A 24,166-nucleotide genomic window follows, 5' to 3' on the forward strand; every position below is an offset into this window, starting at 1 on the left:
TCAAAAGTCGAAAACGGTAACAATCGGAACTTTGGTTATGACTGTCCATTGATCTTTACATTTCAAAACATATCTGGCAAGGGTCCTATCAAGACCAGACAAATCTCCATCACTTTTAATGCGAACCGTGACCAAACCAATTCCACAAAAATCCACCAGAGCCGGAGTGACCTGATCTCTCATTCCTAGGCGACCGAAGGAGTCCCTCGGGTTGGCTAGATCGTAAGCCGCCACTGCCACGATGCGTAGGTGAAGGCGGTTGTGTTCTGCTGGTACTTCTGCTTCCCGATCTTGTGGAGTGTGGGGAACTGTCTGGAATAACGTAGGGTTCCAACATACTTCCAATTCCACTGGCGGGGGAATTGGTGCCAGAGCCAGGCCGGGAACCAGGCCGTGATTGCTGCCGTCGCTGTTGCTCTGAGTCTTGAGGCGTGAGTCTTCGTCGGCAGTGCGGACAAGTATTGTGTTCATCCAACCAACGCGAAATACAGTAGGTATGAAACCAGTGATCGCAGGGTAACTGCGTTATGATGCAATCCAGCTCCACATGTTCCATACAGATGGCGCAACTGGCTTTCCCATCATATTTATCAAGTTCTCCCTTCTCCTCCAAGAATTTCTTTAAAGTTGGAGTTCCAAGGAGCCCAAGCTGATGTGGGGTGGCAGGTTGATCTCTGTTTTCGTTGAATCCCCCGGTCCCCAGATCTATGCTTTCAAGGAGCGTCGACATGAACGATCGCATGATTGCCACCTCATCCGTCGGTCCAACGTTTTGTAGCCTTCCACGCTCCCGTGTGAATTGCCCAAGTACACTAAGGATTGCACCCTTATTAGCTAAACTTCAACAAACGCATCGTATATTCCCAGGTAGAGAAATTAACTCACTCTTCCAAATGTGCAAATGGATCGACATCAGTCTGCGGGTTGTTGGCGTCTCGTGGAGACAAATTCCATCTAATCCTATATACGTTGTCTTCCCCGGTGATATCAAGACCTGTATTGACGGGGTCATCAGCAATCATGGGAACTGGTGAATGTGAACTCCTAGGTCTAGGACTTCGTCTCTCCCGGTTAGGACGGTAGCTTGATAGAGCTTGGAGAAGAGCAGTAGTGTTACGAAGGATTGCGAAGGGATCACCAATGGGCATTTGATGTTCGGTTTGATTTCCCCGCGCAGCACTCCCAGACGAGTTAAAAGTAGTTCGAGTAAACGTAAATCTCCCATCACCCGATCTGTAGCGATGATATGTCGTCTCGCCTGACCCAATAGCTGATGTACGATCAGGTCGATGGCGGGAGAAAGTATTGGCTTCTATGGCGGATGTGGGTTCTGGTAGGGGGTCATTTGCTTCTAACTGGTAGTCATAATTTAGTTAGTAACCCTGCCATCGACTGCCTATCCTCCCAGTTATGTAAATGGATGGATTGAATAGTATTAGAGCTAGATACTCACAATTTCGACAAAATCGGACTCGCATATTGGACACTGTAGGGGCGTTTCTGCTTCCCGTGTCCATGTGCTCTCGCACATGTAGCAGTACAACCTCTCAAAATTTGTGGTGTCAGCCATGGCTGAGTTTTAAGGACTTCAGAGACTCTGGGGTAAAATATCACGTATTGGTCAGGTCCACTGTCGAAGTTGATACTTGTGAAGATAAATCCTGATTTGCCGGGCGAAAGGGAGTGCGGTCATAGATCGTCGGATGTTCGATTGCGAATGTGGCAAAGTCGACCAGGTCGTGAGACGTATGCTTTTGCTTTGGGTTATGATGTGATATATAAGAAACCGACTACATATATGTATCATCCGGTAGATGTCATTCAAAGACCAAAGATGTGTTTAGATGGAGTGAAATAGGCGATGGAAGAAACTTGCTCGGCGGAGTATTTAGGTTTCGTTGCAGCAGGTTAGTTACCATAAGGGGCTTGGAAAATAAAGTATAAAGGAACAAACGGGGTCAAAAACAGGGAGCACACTTGAATCGTTAAAGTGATGAAAGTTGGAGACAAATGTTGGAGAGTCCTGACAACTGTTGGTCCGGGCGGGCGGAGTTCATTCAGAAGATGAACCCAAGACGAAGTTGAAGGTTGACGGTTGAAGATGACGATGGTTGCTGGCAATGACGTTTTTCTAGCCCTGGCTCTGAAGTTGGCTGGTTGCTTAGTGATCCTGCTGAAACCCAATAATCAACGGTTTCTACCTCAGTAACTATTACCCTTCATCACCTCATTCATAGTTCGTACCTCATACCACGGCTTCAAAAGGACAGAGAGCATTGCTGATATGATCTTTACCTTTGATCCGCCACCGAGGAAATAGTTTTACGCGATCTAACTTAAACCGAGTTGTTTTATTCCTTCCTATTTTTTATTCCTAACATTTTTCATTTTACGGTAAAGCTAAATAAATGAAAACTCGCCACAGAGTGCTGGACTTTGCGCATTCCGCAGCACTTATTTGGCATCTCGATGCATCAAAGCCAGGGAAATGAACGTACCATGGGGCCCCAGATTGTTCCAATGGGTTGGTCCATTCCCTTGCCCCTCCGGCTGCCTACCCTGTATGCTTTTATCCATCTTTTCACGGGATTCCGCCGTTTCCCCTGGGGCCCCCAAACGGCTAGTTCTGACTTTAAGCAAGGTCCTACCGTGATTCTCAAGATTAGTGGCTGGTGTCCTAAGGGCCCGCTAGGTATTGTTCGTGAATCTTATGGGGGAGGGAAATATGAGACACAGACAGAGAACCTGTTTCAAGTGTATTCTTCTAAACCCTGCCTACAACCTCGCTGCTGACGGAATCCTTGTTCCCCGTTAGCTGCCAGGATGAGATACAGGTACCCCAAACCAAGTATCGTCATAAACAACAAACGCTATGCTAATATTACTATATGTATCCTATATATGTAAATATGTGATTCGAATCAAGTAGAGATGTTTATAAAAAATAAAATGAAAAGACGTTGGTCAGGTAAAAAAAAGGGGGGGAATGAATCGAGCAATGGATCGGCAGCTAGCGGCAATCATCAAGAATTCCCAGCCCATCAAGGCTACAGAACCACCGCCCCTTTCATCTAAAACGCCTCCCAAACGCTACCCCCATCGTTCTCCATGCTCTCTGGGATACCATACCGGCGAATAAGCCGTCCCGTGCTCCGCGACCCAACGCACATAACGGAAGATATAAACTGGCATATTATCCCAAATTTCCCTTCCAGCCTTACGAGTTTCCTGCCCCTCTTCCCTGTTCTTGCCCTGTTCGACTCCCACCTCACCGTCTCTTCGCCCCCTTCATAATTAATCCCCCCACCACACCAGCAGCAAGCGCCACACCACCCAAGATCGCAACCCCAACCAACCCCTCCTTCGCAACCTTATCGTCTATCAAAGTCCTTAAACTAGCAGCCTGCAAATTCCCAGGCTCATGGTCGAGTAGGAGATCATTATATCTGCGCGCCTCGCCGTAGTTACCTAGCTTGTAGTTGCCCAGTGCGAGGTAGTAAAGACATTCGCGACGTCGTTCGCGGGCGGTTTTAAAGATTTCGGAGAGGAGGCGGACGCCTTCTTGTTGTTCGTGGCGGACGTTGGATTTTATTAGGCCCTGGAAGAAGGGAAACGGCAGGCGATGGTTAGTTATGATGTATCTGATGAATAGGGAAAGGAGTGTCTTGAGTAGTTGAAGGGCGCAACGGGGACTAGAACTGGGGTGGAGCGCTGGGTGTTTGGGAAAGGGATGTAAGTACCCAAGCATAATTGAATTTTGTTTGTACGCCGACATATTCTCCTTCTTTCTCGTACTGGGCTCGGAGGACTTGCAGCTCTGCAGGTTTTAGCGGACTATTAGGTTAGAAGTATACTCGTCAGCTTTCTTTCTTTTCATTTCGTTCCCCCCGAATAGACAGACGATTCTGATGGGACTCTGTAAAAGGTCTCCTGAAAAGTGCCAATCCGGAATAGGCTAGAATATACAAACTGACCTTTCAGCATCCGCCGCATCTGGATGGATAACGATATTAGCAAGTACGTAACGGTCAGCAAGTGGGATGAGGGGGAACATACATGGAAGATTTGAACCCATAGATATATATATAGAATGATCCCGTTTTCCTGTTTGCCGTCAGAACGCCTTTACAATGGACTTGAATATTAACGAGAACAGAGTGCCCGTTGTGGGTGGTCTTACCGTGTCTGCACTTGTATCTGCTCAATAATAGTAAAATAATGTCTTCTATATCCAAAGAATCCGGCAACCTGATTTCCGTGGCGCGTTTGCGTCAGCCGAAACAAGCGCCAAGATGTGTGGCGTCCAACTCCGAGGTTACTGCCGCAACGAGCCAAACGTCAACAAACGCAAGTCAAATCATCAGCTTTTCTTTTCTTCAATAGCAGCTATGATAGATTTCAACGGAATTCACCAAAAAACCAAAATATACCCTTAAGCTTGAAACCACGATATGCACAAATTCTATCAAAATGCTTCTTGAAGAAGATCCCGCAACAGTTCGTCTCCCCTTCCCTTCCCCTCCCCCAAATGTACACTCCCACTGATGTTCCCACCAGCTCATCCAACACACAATCGGCAACTTCAACATCCAACCCGACAAACTCGCCCTAACCCGCATAAACGACTCCCTCTCCTCCCTCCAGCAAGCCCGCGACCTACGCACACGCGAAGCAGAAATCTCACTCCGCAAACTCGCCCGCAACCTCAACACCTTAAACGCACAACACGCCGAAAATGTCGCCTCGCACGATCCCGCGCGCCATGCTGCGTCCATCGTAGAGCTGGATACAAAGAAGTTCCGCATTGCGAAGGCGGCATCTGAATTGGAGATTGAGAGTGAGCGGTTGGAGGGGGAGTTGGAGATGTTAAAGGCAAGATTGGCGGAGTTGGATGAGCAGGGGTTGGAGGGAGATGAGTTGGCGAGAAGGGAGAGGGAGTTGGGTGATTCGACTATGTATGTCTTTCTATATTTCATTTTTTCTTTTTCTTTTCCCTTTTCCTTTTCCTTTTCCTTTTTATTAGGTTTTGTCTACAGTATAGACTTCTGGCAAAGACTGACAAAATGCTTGCGCCCATCCGCACATCATCTATATTTTACAGTCTGCGTCTCAAAATCTACCGCTCACTCGGTATCGATGTCGAAGCTGATGAGGCAGGCAACTACAACAAAGCCATCATACGGAATAGCCGCAAGGGGGACGTACACGTTGTCAATATCGATCCTAAATTCTCGCGGTTTTTCTACGCCAACTACTTCTGGCAAACCATGCAAGGGTGATATAATCATTTCTTTCTATATTATGTTCTCGAGATGATTTCACGATGGTTCCTAGGCTTTTCTTCCCCCCCATCGTTCTACCTATTCCGTGTGTTTCAGCTGAACTGGGTATTTGGTGTTCTTTGACCATCGGAAGGCGGAATGGTGTTCGGTGTATATATATTTCTTTCTTGGGAACGGATGGTAAATGAAAGGGTTATTCATTCTTCAACACTGGTTATCCATTTGGCTAGAGATGAATGCTTATGTTGCACTTTAATTGATTTGAAAAATGATTTGTCTTTATTTTACTTTGACCGTTGATGTGACATATTCTGTAAGCTAGAATATACTTTCGATTGAGAGCATCATATAAAATATTATTTCAATGCTTTTTCTATTGATATTACATAGTTAATCTACATTCTAAACTCAATAGATATATATTACAAGTGTAGTCACTCAGGAATTAGTAGCTGGAAGATTATGTATGTCATGGCTCAGTCTAGGGTCAAGATGATAACAAGACAAAAGCTTCAATTCATCTATCTACCTCGGTAGCTGCGACGAGAATACTAAACTAGAGATTAGAATGTGATGTGGTTGGGGATCGGAGCGGAGCGGATCAATCTTAATCCACTTTACAAGCAGCTGCTGCCGTAACAATGTGCATCTCATGTGTTGGAGCCTAGGCTTCCTATTATGGACTAGCGCACTGCACATTAGTATATAGCATCCCTGAGATAGGCTACCAATACAATCACTTTAGACATTCAACAGGTTATGGCTTGGATAGCTTGTTCTTTTTTTTTGGAAGAGTCTTCCACACACTACTTTTTCTTCTTCTTTTATCTGAGGTATAAAACATCTCATGTGGACTGCATTACTGAATTGCAGCAAGGACCTGATAAAAAGTAACTCTTTTGAAAGTTTTGATCATAGAAAAAAAATTAAATCAAAAGAAAATAATAAATGTCTTCAAGAACATAAACTGTAGAATCATTAAATATCCCTGCAAGTAACAACATGAATAGAGATGAATACAATACATCTATCCCTGGATCTAGAAAAGAAATTGATCAAAGAGATGAAATAAATACAAATGAAAGTAATATGAATATGATGTGAATGATGATGAAATACATAAAAAGACAAAACAAACAGATAAAAATGCTTATACAAAAACTAGAAGAAAATTTAAATTCTTTATCAAATACTATTAAGAATTCTATTAAGAATAAAGTTAATAAATTTCATAAAGATGTAAAAATTAAATTAAAAGAAAAGCATGCAATTATTCTTAATAAAGTTAATTATTTGAAATAAAAAAGCTCTATTCTTGTAGATGCTTATTTAATTCAAATAAAAAATATTCTCAATAAATAATAGACAGTATCTTCTATTACAATTTCTCTGAAAATTGAGTTTTAAAACAAAAAAAATAAACTTCTTTATATAAAAATCTTTAATTTTTATAAATGTGACTATATGTAACTCTCTGAAATAAAGATTTCTATCTTACAGTAACTATATGAAAGAATTTTATTCAATACTACACTATATCTTATGCAGAAGAATATCTTTAAATCACTAAGAAATTAAAAGATTTATAACTTAAAAATAATGGTTTTCATATCTATCTTGCAATTTTTCAAAATCTAAAAACAAAACTTATTGTGATGTTAAAACTCTTTATACTAGTTTCTTACTCTCACACTGCTTATCACACTGCTTACTAAAATGTTTACCTTCTCACACTGCTTATCAAAGCACTTTAAAATCAACATCTTTCAGAGGATCAACATCATCTCAAGATTCAGCACTCAGAATCAGCACAGATCAGCACTTTTCAAAAATCAGTTCTTTGAAATCAGCACTTCCTGTGTGATGTCAAGGCTCTCTATACTAGCTCCTTGTCCTCACACTGCTTACCACACTCACTTACTAAAGCACTTATCTTCATATTGCTTATCAAAGCACTTTAGAATCAGCACCTATCAAAGGATCAGCATCATCTCAAAATTCAGCATTTAGGATCAGAACAGATCAGCACTTCTCAAAAATCAGTCCTTTAACATCAGCACTTCCTGGAGGATAGAATCAGCACTTCATGAAAATTCAAATCACTGCATTGTTAATTCCCCATTTTATGAAAAATTAGAGATAAAATCTATTGCTACTCATTCATGTATATAAACATTCTGAATTCCCAAAGTTCCTTCAAGAGATTCAGTGGTTAGCTACTATTTAATTCTACACTTACATTTCATCCATCACTATCCTCTTCCCTCCATAGCGCTCGCAGCGCCTATATACCTACCCTTTTACAATTTTAATTATAGAGCTTTTCACGCTTCCTTTTGACACTTAGTTTATCCACCTTAATATCCTCACATCCTGAAGAATAGAATCAGTACTTCATGGAGAATCAGATCATTATATTATTAATTTTCCATTTCATAGAAGATTAGAAATAAAACCTATTGCTACTCATTCATATATATAAATACTTTGAATTTCTGAAGTTCCTTCAATAGATTCAGTGGTTAGCTACTATTCAATTCTATATATATATTTTCATCCATCGCTATTCTTTTTTCTCTGTAGTGCTAGCTGTGCCTATACACCTACTTTCTTATGATCTTAGTTATAGAGCTTCTTGCACTTCCTTTTAACACTTAGTTCATTTATCTTAACTATCTTCACACTTATATCTATAAATGAAAATTGAGCTAAGAATATCTATCATGATCTATTTATACTAGAACTGAGAGACTGACAATAGAAATTTATTAAAATAAAGCTGAATAATTTCTATATCATTAAGCAAAGCTCTATTCAGAATTTGAATCTTGATGAATTGATAAATTAGTTGACTATTTATACTACTATCATTATAACTCATCTCAACTTATCTGTTATGAATACTATTATTGAATGTTTTAATAAATATTAATATTATTACTATGAGATTATAAAACATATTATCAAATACTACTGATTTAAGAATTTGAATCTCACAAGTACTGAATGACAGAAATATAATAAAAAGTATATTGAGATATTAAAAAATAGAGATAGAAGTATAACTAAGAATAGAAATAAGAGTAAATATAGAAATATGAAAAATCTACTTGCAAGTCAATCAACTTAAGTATTTTTTACAATAATTTCTTTAAATATTAAAGAACTTTTGAAAAGTCAATCAGATTATAAGTTAAATAAGAAAAGAATTTGATAAATACAGCAAGTGCAAGATAAGATAGATTGACAGAGAAGATGAATATGATTAATTTGAGCAGAATAGTAGTTAGTTTGTATAGTAGTTAATCTGAGAGGAGATGTTAAAGTTTAGACTTTGTATTATGAACTAACATACTACACAATATTATATAGCATCTCTGAGATAGACTATCAATACAATTACTTTAAACATTCAACATCATGTAAAATAAATTGCTGAAAATTTATTGACATTTAAAAAATTATATAATTTAAGTATATTTTTTATTAGCTAACTATATATTAAAATTAATAATATTATTAAAAAAAATTAAATACTTATAATAAGAAAAAATTTAAATATATAAGCTTAAAATTTTTAAAAAATAAAAAAATAAAAAAATAAATATTAAATAAAAAAAATAAAAATCTTATTAAAAAAAATATAAAATTAAATATAACTCTTTATAAAATAGATTAATCTTTATATTATCTATTATTTTAATAGAAATTATTATTAATTTAATATAATAAAAGTTATAATTTATTGAAAAAGTTATTTTTATAGAAGTTTTATAAATATAATTTTTTTCAAAACTTTTACTTTATAAAATACAACAATATAACTCAGAGATATCAATCATTGTTACTTCTAAGTGAGCTTTAAACATGAAATTTGATAATTTTACAGAAAACTTTTCTCACAATAAGACCTGTACTATTGATTGCAAGGTATAAATAAATATAAAATATAGACTGAGCAGGCAAAACAAAAACTCAAATAAATCCTTTAAAAGCTGTTCCTCCTTGTTGTGTTAGTTGTCTCATTTTTAAACATCATTGACTCCAGATGTTCACCAACCCCTTTCAGATCATCCCTTTTCCTCTGTTGCTGTTGCCGTATTCTTGACTGCGGCGAAATTCCAAACTTCCAGTGATCATATGTCATCGCTTTCTCTTCATCTTGATGGGAGAACCTCCCCTTTTCCTCCGGCCCCCGGCGTACTTTTAAATAATGATTGAGTGTCTGGGAGAAAACGACGAGTGCAACACTGACCCATGGAATCCATTGCCCGATTTCCTTGGGTTGTTCGTTGCTCGGAAGGTCTTTGATCCGAAATTCACTCATGACAACATTAACAATGAAAGCGGAAAAATGGGCAACGGCGAAGTAGAAAGGAGCATTTCTACAGAATGGAGCCCAGCGAGATGATGGCTTCGGAAGTTGAGGATTTTTTGGTGACCAAGATGACGCGGATGTTGATGCTGCTGATGATTCCCCTGCTGATGGTGAAGAAATGGCTTGTATCGACACATTCAGATCTTTCGGCTTGCCGGAATTCTGCCGATTTTGAACAAAAGTTCCAATCCGACGCATTCCGACTACTTCTGTTGCTGACATTGCCGGGGCTAGCTGTGGGTCTATAGGTTTATTCCGAAACACCGTACGAAGTATTATCTCCAAAACAATCCAAGTGAAAACGTAAATAAGTGTTGCTGGAAGGAAAACTGAGGTGATATCCCTTGGGCGATTAGTGTGGTTAGGAAAAGCAATAACGTCATTATTGGGGCGGAAAAGCCGTCTTTCGGGAGGACATGTGTAAAGACAGTCCCCAGTAGGGCTAGGAAAGAGGGAGCCATTGAATGAAATGGTTTCATTTCGCGAAAGGCATTCCGGTGTTATGAAACCAGCTCCATTTACGTGTATGCACGCTGCCGTAAAGAGTGCACCGAACATCAACAGAATCCCCCATAGTATCACGATCAATCGTTTTCTTTTATCTGCACACATCAGTGTGGACGACCAAGTCAAGATAGGGGCGGCGAGCATTGCACCCGAAGAGGTTATCGCAAATACTCCGTAGACATCCAGGTCTATAGATTTTCGGGCGGGACTGACCATCAGCATGCCGTGGATGGCCGCCGCTCCACTATATGACATTGTACTGGCGAGAGCACCCAACACCAACCATTTTTGACGACGGGCAATTATGACAAATATCAAAAGGGTGTAAAAGAGAAGCCGTTGGAGGAGGTTATACGGCCCGCTCAAGGGGAAAACACAAATGACGTTCGGCCCATGTCCACCGTAGAAATTGAGATCGTCGTTTGCCAATACAAATGTGCTACAGAAAATAACGAGAAAGAGCACACGGACTGGCATGCTGGAAGCCTTGTCAGGGAACATGCTGGACGTTTTGAATTCCGCAGAAGCAAAAAAGGCAGCTGTCAAAGAAAAATTCGCGGTTACCGTTTCAGAGAGGTGGGAGGAGTATATAAGAGCGCTCAGCAGTTATCTTTCAGGCTATGCTTCTATGAGAAATTGTCCGTAGCATCATCATCACCATCATTGTTATTTGGAGAAAGACAAGATTCAATCCGTTCAGCGTAGAGAAAAGTAGCTTACCATGAAAGCTCGCCATCCTTGGATAATAAAGGTCTCTCGAAGAGACAAACTGGCGATCATCAAACACATGTTTGCATGTCCTTGCCGCCAAGGACATGCGTGGTGGGATAAAACATCACATTGGCCCACGATGGAGGTGGCTGCGGCTGAGCCAAAGTAACGAACGTTTCCTCCTCGTATTCCACCCAATCTCGACAGCAAAGTGAATGAACAGAATCACGATTCACAATCCCGCAACAAGTTCTACCGGAAAGCAGCAGGGCAGAGTTGGTCATGCCGTGTCATCTTTGGGATGCCCGTGTTCAATTGGAAGAATAAGGAGACGGAGTGGTTAACTTTGCCCTTCTACAAATTGGCGACCTAGTTATCATGTAGTTAACTACCTGCCTCGGCAGCTGCTAACAGGTTCATAGCTATATCTTGATTGGAGGACGGAGTGCAGGTGCTTTCTTGAGCGAATTCCGTGGATTTCATCACGGCTTGTCAGAATTCATTCATAACCTGAGGATACCCCGCATTCTCAGCAATGAACAATCATCAAGTCTGTTCCGCCTCGTGTTTGAATTCGCCTATGGAGATTTGGCCCGTTGTTAAAACTCGGTAGTAATGAGGGGTTTCTCTTTGACATGTCCTCTCAGCCTTGAGAGCCGCCTTGAATGAGGCAGTGACCACAGCGACGTCGTTGTCGTACTGGGCCCATATCCATTGACAATGAAAGCGCCCAGATCCCAGTCACCAAATGCAGGAGAAGAATATGATCAAACAATCGTTCTTTAACTACCAGCTGGAATATCTGCCGGTTAGTTATTCAAAAGTCATCGCACGCGTGGATGCGCTCCATAAGTTGGCCTTGGCCCTAGGCACGGATTTTAACAGTGGTCCTGAAGGGCTCGAGATGCTGCAGTAATTCCGCTGTCTGAGGATTTTTCCATGGCATAAAGGTTAACTACTCATCAAGAAACCCTAAGGTAAATTCCGAAAAACAATTATCGGTTATGGCGTTCCTTGATGCCCTGGTCATAAGGTCATCCATATCGCCAGAATTGATTGTTTCCGGTTCCTGTGGGCGGTGGGCGGAACGGGGCGATCTCAAGAGGAGAACACAGGCTTCCACGTAGGGGGCCACTGAGGATTGAACGGGAACGGTCCGACTCCGTAGAGCAAGTGTTTAATTTTTCTTTTTATTTTATACACATATTTTTGGCTAGGCACCCAAATTTCAAAATTGGATAATTATGCTAGGGGAGATGTTAATTGGTCTACCAGGCAACTAAATTAACCACGGGGTTGCCTATATCATTCAAGAGAGACAGCAGACAAGAGTTCTCTTCAAGTCTAAAACAAATTGGACCATGGCACTTTACGTGTATCTGGACTTACATATAAAAGGGCGTGAAAGGTTCTCAAACTCTCAATCTAATCTCACAATAAAAAGGTCTCCAGAACGCTGATTCAAAAGAAGATACTTTCCGGAGCAATAGCATTGACAGACAGACCAGGCTTCCCGAAAGCGTAGCAGTCACTTGCAACAATGGTGGTAATTTCAATCGATATTATTTCAGACGCTATATGTCCTTGGGTGAGGTTTTCTCCCATACCCGGCACGGTCCCGAGCGGGCCTAAAGCTGATGCACATGCTTCATTGGATACCGCGACCTCCAACAGGCCATTTCGCTCTACCAGAAGACCTACCCAGGCGGTTCCAAAGATGAATTTCAATTCGCATGGAAGCCATATTTCATAGACCAAGATCCTCCGAAACAAAGCATATTGGGTGCAAGGTGAGGTTCAAATCCGCGCGGTTTCAAATTTCGTGGAAACCGCCAAACCTAATCCCCCACCATTCCAATTTGACCACTGGGGTTCTTTAAAACAACACTCACACTCCATACATACACTCTATACATATGGGAGGGAAATAAACAGATCGCATGCTCGGCAAAATGGTGCCCAAAATGGTACAAGCAGCACAAACACGCCTGAAGAGAGTTGGTACGGCCCGGGATATCAAGTTCAAGTTCGGAGGGTACATGGGTAGCTCAAGGTTTGCGCATGCACTCTTGCACATTATGGGGGAGGAAAAGGGGGGTCAGATACAGAGTAAACTTTCCGAAGTGCTGTTACTGTATCAATTTGAGAGAGAGGAGGATATTAGCTGTCTTGATACGCTTGAAAGGTCGGGGGTGGGGGCGGGGTTGGGCGAGGAGGAGGTTAGGGGTTGGTTGGCTGAAGCCGGTCCGAGAAATGAGGTGCTGGAGAGAAATGAGGAGCAGCAAAGGAGAGTTAGAGACGACGTCTAAGGGGCACCACATTATGTTATTTGGTGGCAAGCATCATATTGTAGGGGCGGTGGACGTTACGGAGCTTTTTGGGAAGGTGGTGGAGGTTAGGAAGGGAGTTCAGGAGTTTGATTCGCTGTCAGTATTGGCAGAATGCGATATTTGCATGTATCAAAAATAGTTCCCATTATACATTGCAAGGGTTGGTTGGTTTTTAAGACGATTGGGGGTCTGTTTAGAGAGCATTAGATTTCCAGAGACAAAATATGATGCTTCTAGTATAGATTAGTGATGATTGGGTTGGAAGAGAGACAAGGCTGCGGACACCAAGAATACCAGTGAAATATCACTTTCTGGTTCCGTTCAACTGAACCGCATTTATGTTCTTCGATATATCCGTAATACCCAGTTCAGAATACGCCTCACCCTTACCCGCCTTTCCCGCCAGCTCCTTCAAAACACCCGCAAACCACTTAAAATCGTCCAACTCTAGATAAACTTGCGCACTCAGCCGTGCCCACATCCATCCACCATGGGGGAACGTTGGCACTGCAGTGTTGTGTTCAAACATGAGTTTCTCTTGTATCCATTTACCAACAGCCATTGCATTTCTACCATCGATGACCGGATACGGCGATTCCTTCTCAACATGTCTGCCACTGCCATCATCAACAGCAAGGGGTAAACGAACGTTTGCGAAAGCACATTGCCGGAGCTTACTGGCATCTGCCACCTTGGGGTCAACGCCAGGCTCGCTCATCACATCTGTGCCGAGTATTTGGGCCACGAGATTTCCCCCCTCGTGTGCCAATTGGAGGCAATACTCCATGATCTTTTCCTCCCCGCCGCAGACCTGCTCGCGGAACTTGATAGCTGCGGGAATGGAGTAGTACGGGGAATCGTCATTCGTAGCGACAAAATCAAACTGGAATTCGAAAGCTGATTTCGAGGCCGGTCTAGGAATCGGGAGGCCAACCTCCATATTTTTGGGTTCGAAGCCGTGCGAAGTGGGCACCGTTGTGCGAATTAGGTGTTGGTTGCGGACAGGGACGTGGAAAACTGCGCAGCCACGGGGCACGAAAAGCCATCTGGGAGACAGTGTCAATTTTGGAGCCCTAGCATATGGTATTGTGGTAATAAGGCCTATGGTTTTTTTACGTTTCCCCAAAGAAACCATCCTATGCAAGAGATATAAGAAAGGGGAAAGCATACTTGTGGCAGTTGCTCACGAAAAAATCAGCGTCCAACTTTCCCAAATCAAGTGGAATATGACCAATTCCATGCGCACCGTCTACACAGCTCAAAATACCTTCTTTCCTGCACTCCTCCACAAGTTGCTCAAATGGGAACCGAACGCCAGGGTTGCTAACGATGGTATCAAATAGCGCCACTCGAACATTCAACCCTTCCTCCTTCGCCTGCTTAACCACCTCAACAAACCCCTTCACGATTTCCTCGTGGGTGGTTGGGAAAGAGTATGGAACCTTTCGAGCTTGGACAGGCGTCGTTTCCATCAACGATGCGATGAGTTTCTCGCACGCGGCATACACAGTGCTAAAGTAAATAATGACGTCTCCTGGTGCGTAGACAAAGTTTCTAAGCACCGTGTTCACGCCCGTTGTGGCATTTTTGGTAATGACAACTTCGTTCACAGGGACTTTGAGCAACCTTGCCAACTCCTTTCTAGAAGTGTCGATATATTCGGACTGCAGGTAGCGGATGAACAGATCCGGTTTTGATTCGAGCTCATCCTGAAATTTCCGGGCCTCCACTTGGACAGCACGGGGGAAAGATCCATATGATCCTTTGGATGGTTGTTAGCAGAGTCAATTGCTAGCAGCAAGATTTCAACGGCGTTAAATATGATAATAGGGGCTAATGAGCGCATGTAATCAAGACTTTCGAAATTCCATGTTCAGCAACAGAATAAACACAAAAGAATAACTGCAGAAACCTGATGAAATAGAGGTAGTAGATTTACCGTGGTTCAAATTCCTATATTTGGGATCGAAAAGGAAATGTTTGGCCATTGAATGCCCAAATGGGGTCTGTTCTAATGCTTCGACGAATCCCATGTCGAAATATTATTCTTCTGCAAAGATATATCTGTATATCTATATATCTATATGTTGCAGACAAATGAAGGTGAGATTCTTAACACCTTCAATTGTTGCTGCTGCTGCGACTGTTCAGAAACATCAGTTAGTTTCACATCACTCAATTTCTCCATGAAGACAGTCACACCTAACTGTAAACCCTAAGTAACTATAGTTATGGTTACATTAACCAATTCACACTGAGTGTCTTCCACTTCTCTCAGATAAATCTATGAATAGACAAAAAAAGACTTATTGATAAGAGAAAGAAAAAGTTCCTTTGAACTTTCCTCCTTGTTGGCAGGAATCAATTGACGTATAACCCGTAAATTGCATCGTACACATTCGATGTACATGCGGGAATCCAAGAAATATGTAACCTGTGGGATGGTTTCAATTCTCTCTTTCGGATGAGAGGCTTACTAACTTATGGTTTGGCATGACCGCCCGGTAGCCGCATAACCTCACGTGATGTACGCGTATATCAGTTAGCTGGCCAGTCCTCCCACCAATGGAAGACCAACCATCCCACACTTATCTACATACACTAATCACGTGCCGTGGGGCGGCTGCCCTTCCTCAACTCTAACGAACCGATGATCGATTCAAAGTATCATCAATTTTCCTAACCTATTCACTCAGCATTCAATTCTTTAATTCCCCAACCATCCTCCCCTCCGTTCTCGCATAGATTCTTACGAATGTTAGATTCACTTATTATCATTGATGATGATAATTGAGATGTCACGGTCACGGGACCTAGCCAAGGCACCACTGCCCTTCTGCACCTTATGATATCATTGTAATGATAGTTATTCATAGTTCCCCGCCTTTATACGAGATGATTATGAGAATTACGCCACTGACTCCCCTACTCCCTCTAATCGGGTATGGCGGCATCTCATCACATTCCAGGAAGAGGGGGAGTCTGATAGAAGCCCTATATAGATAGCTATCTGACCTACTGTCCAGAGAGGGTCAGTGATTTGTTCCCAATATATCAGAGTTACTGAAATACACGTACAATTCTCTATACAACCACTTGTACCTCTAATTCTTAGATACCTCTTCTATTCATAGGCGTATGCTTGTCTGATTTCTTAACTAGCCAAGCCCATCCAATCAGCTTCCCTTATGACCACTCTACATGATGTTGCTGTTGACACCCTGTCTCAGCATTGTCCTGTCTCAGTGCTGTCTCATTACAGTTTGAATTACTTGATCTGACTACTTTAAGAACTAGTTGAGCTCTGATGACACGTCTCATCATGAAAAGGTGCCTGAAACTCAACTCATATCTGAGATGTAATATGCCCAGTGAGCAGAATCCAATCTTTATATACGGAGCCAAAAGGACTTATTTCAGCAAGAGTGAGTCAGACTCGAACATTCAACAATTATCAGAAGGTAACAGGGTGAAATATTTCCATATACCAATCAACAGGATAATAGACAAGCAAAGAAACCTGCGGGACCCTTGATAAAAGGTCAGACGCAACAGCATATACAGTCAATCAGTTACTCCATAGCTAAGAAATCCACGGCATCTTGATTTAATAAAAGAAACCCAGCGGAGGCATCGAGGGGATAATGTCGCCAAAGACAAACACAAACAGGGAGACATGGCCAGCGTAAATTCGACAAAAGTCAGGGGCGAAGTAAACAAAAACCAAGGAAATACGGAGTACATAGTGCATAATTTAAACCAAACAAAAGCGGGTTTAAAATTATCATAGGAGCCTTGATCACTGTGATGTTTCCAGAGCAAGAGATCGGGTCGTTAAGTTAGCTAGTTGGACACGTAGGTTCAGAAAATTAAGAGTAAAAATAAATAAATAAATAAATAAAGGGTAACACCATTTTCTTTCCATGAGTTGAAGAATGAAAGGGGAACGGTGGGTGGAAATTGTACAATGATTCAAACGCATAAGATTCATATAGAACCATAAATCAATCCAACATATCAACAAAACGCAAACTTCTCAAACTCTTCTTCCGTAAGATCCAACATTGCTCTCCTGCAGTTTGACACAGGCAACTAACGCAGCCCTCTACTTCCCCTCCCACATCCCCCAAGCAAAACTAAACCATCCTTCCAATGTTTACAACATCATCTACCTCTTCCCCTTCTTCTTAGCCGCCACAACCTTAAACGGCGCATTGCTGGTATCTTCGCGGTGGGCAGCAGACTGGCCCTTCTTAGCAACCTCATTCCACCCATCAGAAGCATTGGAGTCGGAAGTAGTGCCAAAACCGTTGCTACCAGCGTTCAGTGAGGCGGGATCGACAACACCCTTATCAGCAAGTTTGCGTCGACGAATAAATTCCTCCGCGAACCGGCGCCCATCCAGCGTTTGTGAGTTGGCATAGACGGAATCGGAAATGATTTCGGTCTCAGGAGGGAGGAGGAGCAGTTGTTGGACGAAATCGTCAACTACAGTTATATTAGCACTTTGACTCCCCATATTGTTATTTCAGGGAAGCTGGGTGATTTAACAGACTGTGAACTTACCATTTATGGAGCTGTTCAACCCCTTTCCCAACGCGTTCTTAGCCCATTTCATGAGTTCTTCGGTGGGTTTATTCGCATTGGCAGTTTGCGAAGAAACGAGCGCAGACGGTCTGGTAAGGACAGTTGTTGGTCTAGACTTCGCCGCAGGAGCCACAGGAACAACTCTTGGTCCCGCAGGTGCGGCGGGCGGCGGTTTTGGCTTCCCACCAGCTCCAACTGTGGTCCATGCCCCCGAAGGCGCTGTTGGAGGAGCGATCTTGCTAGCAAGATCTGCATAGCGTTTACCGGCAGCAGACATGGGTGCGGTGGTAATAGTATGAGCATTATTCGCAGCAGCCAGACGTTGCTTTCTGGCCTCTTCTTCCTTTTGAATTTGTGCTAGGGTCTTTTTGGGCGCGGAGGAAGAGATTCCAGGGTGCGATTTGCCGGCTATGGGTTTCGCCCATGCTGACGGTGTGCTGGATGGTGGGGTGGCGGGAGATCCACTACTCGCCCAGTTGGCGGTTGATGGCAAGCCTGGAGCGGGGGCGGGAGGTTTGTTCGCGCGTTCCTGTTCAGCGAGCGCACGTCGCGCGGCTGCTGCGGCCTCTTCCAATTTGGCAGCTTTACGAGCTTCAGCTTCTTGAATTTCTTTCAATGAGGGGCCCTTTGGTGCTTCAATAGTTTCCTTCGCCCAGGGTGCGATGGATGTTGTTGGAGTCTCAATTGGTGTCTGGCTTTGTGATCTGGAGCTGGCTGCTAAAGCATCCGCTACGTTCTGTCGATTGCGTTGTGCTGCAGGAGCAGGGAGGGGAGACTGTGATTGTGGAGGAGGAAATGGCTGCGGGATGCCATTATCGACCTTCGCCCAAGGAGACTCAGGTTGTACGGCTGGAGGCTGCGTCTGTTGCTGTTGCTGTTGTTGCTGCTGTCGCTGAGCGGATGCGGCTTTTTGGACCTGCTGAGATAGTGAAAGGGGTTCCGCCTCTCTTTGCTGCGATTGCTCCTGCTGGGTTTGAGCAGTAGGTTTGGAAACATCGTCCGTATGCTCAAATTCGTCTCCAGGAGGAATGGTTGGGGAATGCGTGGGGAGTCCATCAGTTCTCTTAACAATGTCATCATCGGTTTGACGTCTCAACGCATGGAATTGTCTCAGACGCTCATCCCGAGCTTGCTGGTCAAAAATAGAATCTCCTTTGGCTTTCTCGAACTGTTCTTGTTCTTGTTGTAAACGAACTCTGTCCTGTAGCATGGATGCAACTTGCTGGGACGGCATAACATTTTCTTGCGGTCTTGCCCCGAATGATGGGCCGGCACTGAAAGGAAACTGAGATGGGCGATTGATGTTCATACGATCAACAAAATTTGGTAGTTCCTCCTGGACAGCCATCATATCTTGGGGAAGCATTTGAGGGGGCACGTTGGGCACATTCGGTTGTCGCATATTGGGTTCAAAGTAGCCTGGTACTGCTTGGGGTGGTTGAATAGGCCCCTGTATTGGAGATGGCTGGTATCCTCCTGAGGAGGTTATGTTGCCATAACTTGGTTGGCTATGAAGGCTATGGGCGCTGGAATGATGTTGAAGCTGGGAATGCATAGTGGTGTGAGGTGGATTTTGCATAGCCATCTGTTTCATAAGAACTTGTTGTTGTGCAAGGTGTTCCTTCTGTCTCGCCATCAAATACTGTTCTTCTTGCTTTCTTCTCTCCAGAGCGTTTTGCTGATCGGCAGTCAGAGTTGTGCCAAAACTGGGAAAACTGGTGGGGAAAGGTGGCTGCGCGACTCCAGCTTGAGATGCCGACGCACCCCAGGGACCAGGTTGAGTCGAGGGAGGGCCATGAGGAACTCCAATCTGTGGTACTAGGAAGGGCTCACGGGAATTGCCGATACGTCGAACAAGTTGAGCTAACGGTTCGTACTCCGCATCTTCCAGCTTCTTCACTTGGAGCTCTGCAGTAAAGAACCCTGCTTTGAACCAATCGTGCATTTCGAGTCCAGACCACGGGCCTTGCGTGTTACCTTGAGGGTCGCGATAGATCCAGCGCATACGATCTGGCATAACCATTTGTCGCTGTTGGGTTGCCGGAAGTTGGGTGCTCGACGAACTGGCACTGGAAACGCTCTGGGTGGGCTGGCCAGTACCCTCAACTGACGCTTGTGCGGGTGGAATGGAACTTGAAGCACTGGCTGAGGCCAAAGGAGCATAGGACGATGCAACTGTAGAGGTCGGATTGACAGAGCCGGGTTTGTCTCCAGACAAAAATGCGTCTCTTCCAAGATCAAGACCACCGAGCGGAGAGAAAATGCCACCTCGTGTAACCTGCTCAGTGTCCCTCCTCGATATTCCAGTATCAAAGGGGCTGGTACTGGCGAGGTTCCTATTCTCAACTTGCTGCCTCATCGAACCTTCAATTCCTGTGGAATCAGGGCGCAGTTGTTCACCACGCATCTGGTCCTGCATTGCTGGAGGAAAGAGGGATCCCATTTTGCTCGCACGAGCAGCACCAGGAAGACTGGTATGCGATCCAAAGAAGCCACCCCCTCCAAGAGTTGCAAGATTTGGGGATTGCAAATCTGCCATTGATCCAAAAATTGGATCACCAAACCCAGATGCAAAGCCAGATCTTTCTCGGGTAGGAGTACCGGCTGTCGCATTCGTAGGCCAGCCACCAGCAGATCCAAGAGATGGTAGACCGCCAAGGCCGGTCAAGCTTGAAAACCCACGGCCCGGACCAACGCTTGATGTTTGGCTGCGGTCACCAGCTGAGGGGTCAACTGTTGATCCGCCTCGACGAATAGACCCAAACCCACCCATTCCCTGGTCTTCTGGTATATCACTGAGGCCCGACAAGTGGGTATGTTGGATGTCAGAACCATCTGTGTCGATATCGTCTGCATCAACTCTCTCACCCTGGGGGCTCTGGTAAGGATTCGTATTAGTCGGACTCATTGGCTCATGGACATGATGATTGGGAGTCTGCTCTGATTGGTTTTGCTCGCTTCCTACAAGGTCTCGAAAACTGGGTCCGCTCGATGTCATGCCAAAAGACAGGCCAAACTGGTCAATTCCAGATGTAGAAGTTCCAGTCGCAGGAGCATCCAAATCCTGGCCACCAAGCGCTGCACTCCCGCTCCGTGGCTCATCGACAAAAGGGTTGGTCTCACTGCGAGTCGTGCGTGTTTTCATAGACTCCCCCCAGGATTGCTGCTGCACCTGCGGACTAGTATCCTCGGTTTCGGGAAGACGATCTAAAGCAGCAAGAGATGGTTTTTCCTTAACGTTGGACATGACATCTTCAGAGTTTTCTTTAGCCAACAGACCCTTAAATCGACTTTCCCCACGTAGGCTACCAAAACCCGACTTTTTCTCGCCACTGCCTGAGGTTCCGCTCATAGGCCCCAGAGAAAAGCTACCAAACGCACCCATTGGAGAAAAAGCTGAGTTGTGGGACGAGGACCACGGAGAGGCTGAAGCACTTGAAGTTGTGCCAACGGGGCCTGTGATACTGCGCTTTAGAGTCCCAAACGGAGAGCTTATATCAAGACCTGTATCACGGGAATTGTTTTCCATGTCCTTCTCCTCCGTTTTCGTCTCTAACTCGCGGAAATCGGTCTTTCGACGAAGCAGCGATGGTGGTGGAGTGGATATGCTCGTATCGTCCCTTAAAAAACGAGAATTTCCCGTGGGAGATATTGGATTCACCGAAGAATCACCGGTCCCACGACGCCGTGGCGCGGTACGTGCGGATCCTGGAGAGGAAGTGTTGAAGGATCCAAGATGAGACTGGGAATGAGAGACGGACGATTTACGAGCCGCGTTCCCCCCAGCACCTGAATTATCCTTTGAGCCACCTTGGGGAGGGGGCTTTAACGGGGAGTTAACAGAGCCAGAAAATAACTATAGAAACAAAAATGCTGGTCAGTCTTATAGCGACACGATCCCCTGAAAGGCCCTGTACATACATTTTTTTCTTCATCGTTCATTTCAGTCAATGCCAACGGCTGAGCCTGTCCACTATGATCCCAACAAACTTCGGGGCCGGCGTGGCCATCTTTAATGTCCTCCCGTTTGTTCCAACTACCATTAACGGTGGAGGCGGTGTCGTCATGGGGGTTCCAATCAGCCATGAAATAATCAGTTATGTGCTTTCCCCAGCTCCCCGAATCCTGCTGGCTCTTGTAGAAACTTAAAAGTTGGTCCTTGGAGTACCTGCTATCACTCGATGTGGCGGTACGCGGGGAACCTGACTGATAGTTGGAATTAAGATGAGGAGGGATATATGCCGCAACAGAAGGCGTAGGGGTGGATGACGACGTGGTCTGCGCGTTATCCCGGGTATGAGATAAGTTCGCTGCAAGAGATGGGCGACGGAAGGTTTGAGTAGCCCCATTCATACGATTGCGAGACCTGTGGGTCAAAAGTAGGGTGAATATCAAATTAGCTTGCATGCCAATACGACAAAACACAAAACACACAAATCAGTGGGCGAGATGGCGGTAAACGACGGTCCCAATTTCAATGATAGGAGAGAGATGCGACAAAACGCGGGAAAATTCTAGTCAGAGGGAGCAAGATCAATGCATGTATCAACAAAGAGAGATCATTTACCATTCCCCGCTTCCGGTTCCGTCTTTTCTTGAGCCAGACGAATCATGGACGTTGCCAGCTGCCGCTGAGGCAAAGCTTGATGGAAGTGGTGAAGGCATGCTAGCTAAATTCTCAGATATTCGTTATCCACGAGATGTCTACAAAAACTGATAGACAGTAACAGGGCAATTTAGGGGAGGGGTGTTCCACTTGGTTGCTGTCGCGGTAACGGTTAAAAAAAAAAAAAAAAAAAAAAAAGAAGAGCAGGTGAGATGTCAGGCGACGAGTTAAAATAGAGGAAATGGGGATAGAATAGAAGATACGGAAAGAGGAAGGGCTTGCTAGAGGGAGTGGGCAACTGGGTGCACACGGTACAGGAAATGGAAGACAGGAAGGCTGGCAGAATTCGAAGCAGATTTGCAAAGAAAGAGACGGAGGTGTGGAGTGTTGGAGAGTTGCAGGTTGAAGGTTGAAGGTTGAAAGGTTATGTTTTCACTTTCTTTAACCTAAGTGGGTGGGCAAAAAAAAAAAAAAAAGGGCGCGCCAGGCCAATAAGCGGCGGGGGGTGGTAGTAGCCTTGTACACTATGCACACTATAGCCACTCAGCGCCTCCTTCATTAAGCAAGACTGGGACGCCAGGGACGGTATTAGACCTAATTGATTCATCCGTTCCCTAATAATAGCCTTGCAAATCTTTAGCGGTTTACAGCGAGATTCTGCCGAGGGCGTGACGATGAGAAAGAAAATAATATCTCCAGGGCGGCTCTTCTTTCTTTGACCAGTAAAATTTTCCCTACATGTTGTTCCTCTATAAGTCGGCGCAGTAGGTGGGCTGGCTACATATCTCGTCAATCCACATGCTTCAAGAAACCAGAAGACGTGAAAGATAGTTGTCGCCAAAGAAATGAAAGAAATACAACCAGGGATCAAGGGCTAGATACGTGTATGTACATGTACTCTGTACGTGTCCATCCGGATCATATGTAAAAGGGCTAAATTTCTCGTCCCAGATACCGGGCTCTTTATATGCGCGTTCAGCGGTTAAGGTTGCTGATGTCGATGGATGACTGATCGATAATTCTACTAATTATATTGCCACTCGACTGTCACCTTGTTGCCACCCACTTCCAGTATCGAATAAATATTTACCTTCACTTAAAGCAACCATACATCCGTCAATCGTCACGAATTTCACCTCAAACGGGCTAAATTTCTCTTTATTTGGCAATTCTGGTACTCCTAACTACTTCTCATTCGTATTTGGCAGTATCATACTTGCATCTTCGAACAGTTTGATGGACATCTCCGTCTTCATTCAGCCAATGATGTGTTGTGTAGCTCCTGGTCGACTTCAAACATTCTATCCATGGATCTGCTTGTCTATTATATAACCGCGGAGTATGTCCTTCCAGGGAGATCTAGAGTATACATATAGTCCTATCTATATCCTTAGAATACTTTCGAAGTTTATCTTTCCCCTGGTTCTCAGTATACCAAGATGCAAACATCGCTAACCAACTCACTGCGGCTGAATGATGCATTAAAAGTGAAAAGCTTGTTTGCTGTTTCTTTTCAACCGCTTCCTATATCATAGAGGGGGCCGAAGGTGCTGTTTGTGGTCTATATGGACTTTCAGAAGAGATTGTGCTATATAATTATACAATCCCAGTCTGCTATAAACCATGTTTTCCATCTTTCCCTAAAGTTTGCCTCATGAAGGCACATACGTGGTTGATTGTCACGGCACACAGTGCAAACATTTTCCTTGTCAGGAAAACACGTTGTAATATGCCCAGGAAAATGAATTATGACACCTCCCCTCCC

The 24,166-nt window shown here is 44.0% G+C and overlaps 7 protein-coding genes across 7 annotated transcripts; 2 read left to right on the forward strand and 5 right to left on the reverse strand.

Annotated features, from left to right (window-relative positions):
- Positions 1-115: 115 nt before the first annotated feature.
- On the reverse strand, positions 116-1,570 carry PAAG_00621 (hypothetical protein; the record flags this gene model as incomplete). The annotated part of the gene is made up of 3 exons (XM_015844081.1): positions 116-812; positions 886-1,355; positions 1,454-1,570. The coding sequence occupies 3 exons, from the start codon at positions 1,568-1,570 to the stop codon at positions 116-118; spliced, it is 1,284 nt and encodes a 427-aa protein (XP_015700416.1).
- A 1,698-nt stretch (positions 1,571-3,268) lies between these two features.
- Positions 3,269-4,054, reverse strand: PAAG_00622 (mitochondria fission 1 protein; the record flags this gene model as incomplete). Its single annotated transcript, XM_002798037.2, has 3 exons — positions 3,269-3,598; positions 3,741-3,834; positions 3,975-4,054. The coding sequence occupies 3 exons, from the start codon at positions 4,052-4,054 to the stop codon at positions 3,269-3,271; spliced, it is 504 nt and encodes a 167-aa protein (XP_002798083.2).
- Positions 4,055-4,470: 416 nt separating this feature from the next.
- PAAG_00623 (hypothetical protein) lies at positions 4,471-5,279 on the forward strand (the record flags this gene model as incomplete). The annotated part of the gene is made up of 3 exons (XM_015844082.1): positions 4,471-4,497; positions 4,558-4,955; positions 5,042-5,279. 3 exons carry the CDS (start codon positions 4,471-4,473, stop codon positions 5,277-5,279), a joined length of 663 nt encoding a protein of 220 aa, XP_015700417.1.
- Positions 5,280-9,270: 3,991 nt separating this feature from the next.
- On the reverse strand, positions 9,271-10,668 carry PAAG_00624 (hypothetical protein; the record flags this gene model as incomplete). The annotated part of the gene is made up of 1 exon (XM_002798039.2): positions 9,271-10,668. The coding sequence occupies one exon, from the start codon at positions 10,666-10,668 to the stop codon at positions 9,271-9,273; it is 1,398 nt and encodes a 465-aa protein (XP_002798085.2).
- A 2,150-nt stretch (positions 10,669-12,818) lies between these two features.
- On the forward strand, positions 12,819-13,187 carry PAAG_00625 (hypothetical protein; the record flags this gene model as incomplete). Its single annotated transcript, XM_002798040.2, has 1 exon — positions 12,819-13,187. The coding sequence occupies one exon, from the start codon at positions 12,819-12,821 to the stop codon at positions 13,185-13,187; it is 369 nt and encodes a 122-aa protein (XP_002798086.2).
- Positions 13,188-13,512: 325 nt separating this feature from the next.
- PAAG_00626 (hypothetical protein) lies at positions 13,513-15,241 on the reverse strand (the record flags this gene model as incomplete). The annotated part of the gene is made up of 3 exons (XM_002798041.2): positions 13,513-14,254; positions 14,379-14,970; positions 15,148-15,241. 3 exons carry the CDS (start codon positions 15,239-15,241, stop codon positions 13,513-13,515), a joined length of 1,428 nt encoding a protein of 475 aa, XP_002798087.1.
- Positions 15,242-17,376: 2,135 nt separating this feature from the next.
- On the reverse strand, positions 17,377-22,460 carry PAAG_00627 (GYF domain-containing protein; the record flags this gene model as incomplete). The annotated part of the gene is made up of 4 exons (XM_002798042.1): positions 17,377-17,696; positions 17,775-21,651; positions 21,717-22,161; positions 22,363-22,460. The coding sequence occupies 4 exons, from the start codon at positions 22,458-22,460 to the stop codon at positions 17,377-17,379; spliced, it is 4,740 nt and encodes a 1,579-aa protein (XP_002798088.1).
- Between the last annotated feature and the right edge of the window lie 1,706 nt (positions 22,461-24,166).

This window comes from Paracoccidioides lutzii (assembly GCF_000150705.2).
Source record: "Paracoccidioides lutzii Pb01 unplaced genomic scaffold supercont2.1, whole genome shotgun sequence".
NCBI classification, from domain to species: domain Eukaryota; kingdom Fungi; phylum Ascomycota; class Eurotiomycetes; order Onygenales; family Ajellomycetaceae; genus Paracoccidioides; species Paracoccidioides lutzii.